General features: G+C 44.7%; 2 protein-coding genes across 2 annotated transcripts in view; both read left to right on the top strand.

Annotated features, from left to right (window-relative positions):
• The window catches only part of LOC108229450 (cilia- and flagella-associated protein 251-like), a 17,288-nt gene extending 17,070 nt beyond the window's left edge, over window positions 1-218 (top strand). The window contains exon 3 of the mRNA XM_037981373.1: window positions 103-218. Within this exon, the coding sequence (XP_037837301.1) occupies window positions 103-218 (116 nt within the window). The remainder of the gene's footprint in view (window positions 1-102) is intronic.
• LOC108229453 (zinc finger protein 271-like) lies at window positions 73-3,458 on the top strand. Its single transcript, XM_037981250.1, has one exon. It carries the CDS (start codon window positions 256-258, stop codon window positions 3,433-3,435), a length of 3,180 nt encoding a protein of 1,059 aa, XP_037837178.1. The 5' UTR covers window positions 73-255; the 3' UTR covers window positions 3,436-3,458.
• Window positions 3,459-3,464: the final 6 nt, after the last annotated feature.

The raw sequence follows: 3,464 nt of genomic DNA, 5'->3' as shown, positions 1-3,464 counted from the left end.
TATGGAGGAAAAAATAGATGGACCCGAAAATTTCAGCTTGAGGCTTTTATCAGGATCTTTCTGTTTGTCCCTTCAGATGTCCCACTTCATCATGACTGTAAGGAGGAGGAGGATCAGCAGCTCTGCAACCAGGAGAGGAGCTTCAGTTTGGACCAGGAGGAAGCAGAACCTTCACAGGAGAAGGAGGAACAGGAGGAACTCTGTATCAGTCAGGATGAAGAGCTGCTGCTACTGAAACAGGAGCCTGAGACCTTCATGGTGACTCCTGCTTATGAGCAAAGAGACCACAATGAACCAGAACCGAACCGGGACAAACTCCTGTCTCAGGACTTTCCTGAGACCCAAGACCAAGAAGATGCTGGACCATCTGGAGACGGAGAACTGAACCCAAGGAAGCGTCATGACAGAAACCAAAGTTCTGATGTGGAAAACTCTCCTGGTTCTGAAAATCAGTTTGATCCTGAGACGAACGAAAAACCTGTAAAATGTGATGTTTGTGGGAAAGGCTTTAAACGAAATTATCAAATGAGAGATCATAGAAGAGTCCACACTGGTGAGAAGCCCTTTTCTTGTAAGGTTTGTGGTAAAAGGTTCATGAGAAGTACTGGCCTGATGGTCCACACCAGAACCCACACGGGTCAGAGGCCATATTCCTGTAAGATCTGCAGTAAAAGCTTCAGCCAGCATCACAATTTAATTTACCACATGAGAACTCACACCGGTGAGAAGCCCTTTCCCTGTAGAACCTGTGGCAAATGCTTTGCTCAACGTGGCAATCTGGCTATCCACATGATAACACACACAGGTGAGAAGGCCTTTACCTGTAAAATGTGCGGCAAGTGCTTCGCTCAGAGTAGTGGTCTGAACGTCCACGTGAAAACACACACTGGTGAGAAGCCCTTCGTATGTGAGGTGTGTGGGAAAAGTTTCACTACAAAAACTCAGTTAAGGAATCATATGGGGACCCACACAGGTGAGAGGCCCTATCCCTGTCAGACCTGCGGTAAAAGCTTCAGAAGAAACAGCGAATTATTAAGCCATGTTCGAATCCACACGGGTGAGAAGCCCTACACGTGTCACACATGTGGTAAGAGGTTCACCCAGCATCATCAGTTGGTGACCCACATGAGAGTCCACACAGGTGAGAAGCCCTACACGTGTAAAACATGCAGTCAAAGTTTTGCCCGACGTGTTCAAATAGTGATCCACATGAGAACTCACACCGGTGAGAAGCCTTTTTCCTGTAAAACCTGTGGCAAATGCTTCTCTCAGAATTATATTTTAAAAGCCCACACAAGGATTCACACTGGTGAGAAGCCCTACACGTGCAAAACCTGTGGTAAAGGTTTTGCTCAACGGGTTCAAGTAGTGACCCACATGAGAACTCACACTGGTGAGAAGCCCTTTTCTTGTGAAATTTGCGGCAAATGCTTCGCTCAAAAAAGCCATCTAACTGTCCACATAAAAACTCACACTGGTGAGAAGCCCTTTTCTTGTAAAATATGTGGTAAATGCTTCTCTCACAATTATATTTTAAAAAGCCACATGAGGACTCACACTGGTGAGAGGCCATTTTCCTGTAAAATTTGTGGCAAGTGCTTCTCTCAAAATTATATGTTAAAAGCCCACTTCAGGAGTCACACCGGAGAGAAGCCTTACGCATGTAAAACATGTGGGAAACATTTCACTCGACCTGGTCATGTAGTGTCCCACATGAGAATTCACACCGGTGAGAAGCCCTTTTCCTGTAAAATATGTGGCAAATGCTTTGCTACAAGAAGTGGTCTGAGCATCCACATGAAAACACACACAGGTGAGAAGCCCTTTTCCTGTAAAATATGCGGCAAATGTTTCGTTCAAAATTGCAGTCTGACCGTCCATATGAAATTACACACAGGTGAGAAGGCCTTTTCCTGTAAAACCTGCGGTAAATGCTTCTCACAGAATTCTATTCTAAAAGCCCACATGAGAACTCACACAGGTGAGAAGCCCTTTCCCTGTAAAATATGTGGAAAATGTTTTGCTCAAAAGAGTCGTTTGACCATTCATATGAGAACTCACACTGGTGAGAAGCCTTTTTCCTGTGAGATGTGTGGTAAAGGTTTCAGCCAGAAACGCATTCTGTCTGTCCACCTGAGAACTCACACTGGTGAGAAGCCCCGTACTTTCACAAAACCTCTGCAAGAGCAGCTGGTTCTGAAGCAGGAGGCCGGTACCTTTGTGGTCACTCCAGCTAATGTGCAACGAGACCACGGTAAACCAGAACCTGATGAGGTTTCAGAGACAGACATGAAACCATTCAAATGTGATGTTTGTGGGAAAGGCTTCGGGAATAAATATAAGCTCAAGAGCCATCAAAGAATCCACACGGGTGAGAGGCCCTATCCTTGCACAATGTGTGAGAAAAGGTTCTTAAGAAAAAATGACTTGGTGGGTCATGTGAGAACTCACACTGGTGAGAAACCCTACAGTTGCAAATTATGTGATAAAGGTTTCTCTCAGTCTGGTCATTTAACGACTCACCTGAGGACTCACACCAATGAGAAGTCCTTTTCCTGTCAGATTTGTGGTAAAAATTTTAGTGAGAAACGCAATCTGTCTTTCCACGTGGGAATTCACATGGGTGAGAAGCCCTGTACTTCAACAAAACCTCTGCCAGAGCAGCTGGTTCTGAAGCAGGAGGCCAATGGCTTCATGGTAGATCAGAGTAAACCAGAACCTAACAGGGACCAGATCAATTCTGGACCACCTAGAGACATAGAAGTGAACCCAAAGATCCGTCCTGACAGAGACCAAAGTGTTTCAGAGAGAGGGTGTGATGCAGAGTTGGACAGACAAACTGTAATATGTGATGTTTGTGGGAAAAGGTTCAGAAATAAATACAAGATGAAGGCTCATCAAAGAATCCACACAGGTGAGAGGCCCTATCCTTGCACAATGTGTGAGAAAAAGTACTTTAGAAAAGACAATTTGGAGAGCCACATGAGAACTCACACCGGTGAGAAGCCCTTCCCCTGTAAAACCTTCGGCAAACGTTTCTCTGACAACTATATTTTGAAAGGACACATGAGGACTCACACTGGTGAGAAGCCCTTTTCCTGTAAAATGTGTGGCAAATGCTTTGCTCAAAGTAGCGGTCTGACGGTCCACATGGAAACACATACCGGTGAAAATCCCTTCACTTGCAAGATATGTGGTAGAAATTTCTCTCAGTCAGGTCATTTAACATCTCACCTGAGAACTCACACCGGTGAGAAACCCTATTCTTGTAAAATATGTGGGAAAAGTTTCACACAGAACAGCTATTTCACCGTCCACATGACAACACATGCTGGTGAGAGGCCCTTGTCCTGTAAAACCTGTGATAAAAGTTTTACTCAAAGGGGAAAGTTGACATCCCACATGAGAGTTCATGCAGGGACAGAAACTCATTAAATATTTCCTGATAAATCAGTGTCAGAAAC

Source organism: Kryptolebias marmoratus, linkage group LG18 (assembly GCF_001649575.2).
Source record: "Kryptolebias marmoratus isolate JLee-2015 linkage group LG18, ASM164957v2, whole genome shotgun sequence".
NCBI classification, from domain to species: Eukaryota; Metazoa; Chordata; class Actinopteri; order Cyprinodontiformes; family Rivulidae; genus Kryptolebias; species Kryptolebias marmoratus.
Note: the sequence above shows the minus strand (reverse complement) of the source record. Positions and strands in the feature narration are given on the sequence as shown.

Excerpts from the sequence above, each read along its gene's own strand:
- LOC108229453 (XM_037981250.1), top strand. The coding sequence starts at position 256 with ATGGTGACTCCTGCTTATGAGCAAAGAGACCACAATGAACCAGAACCG.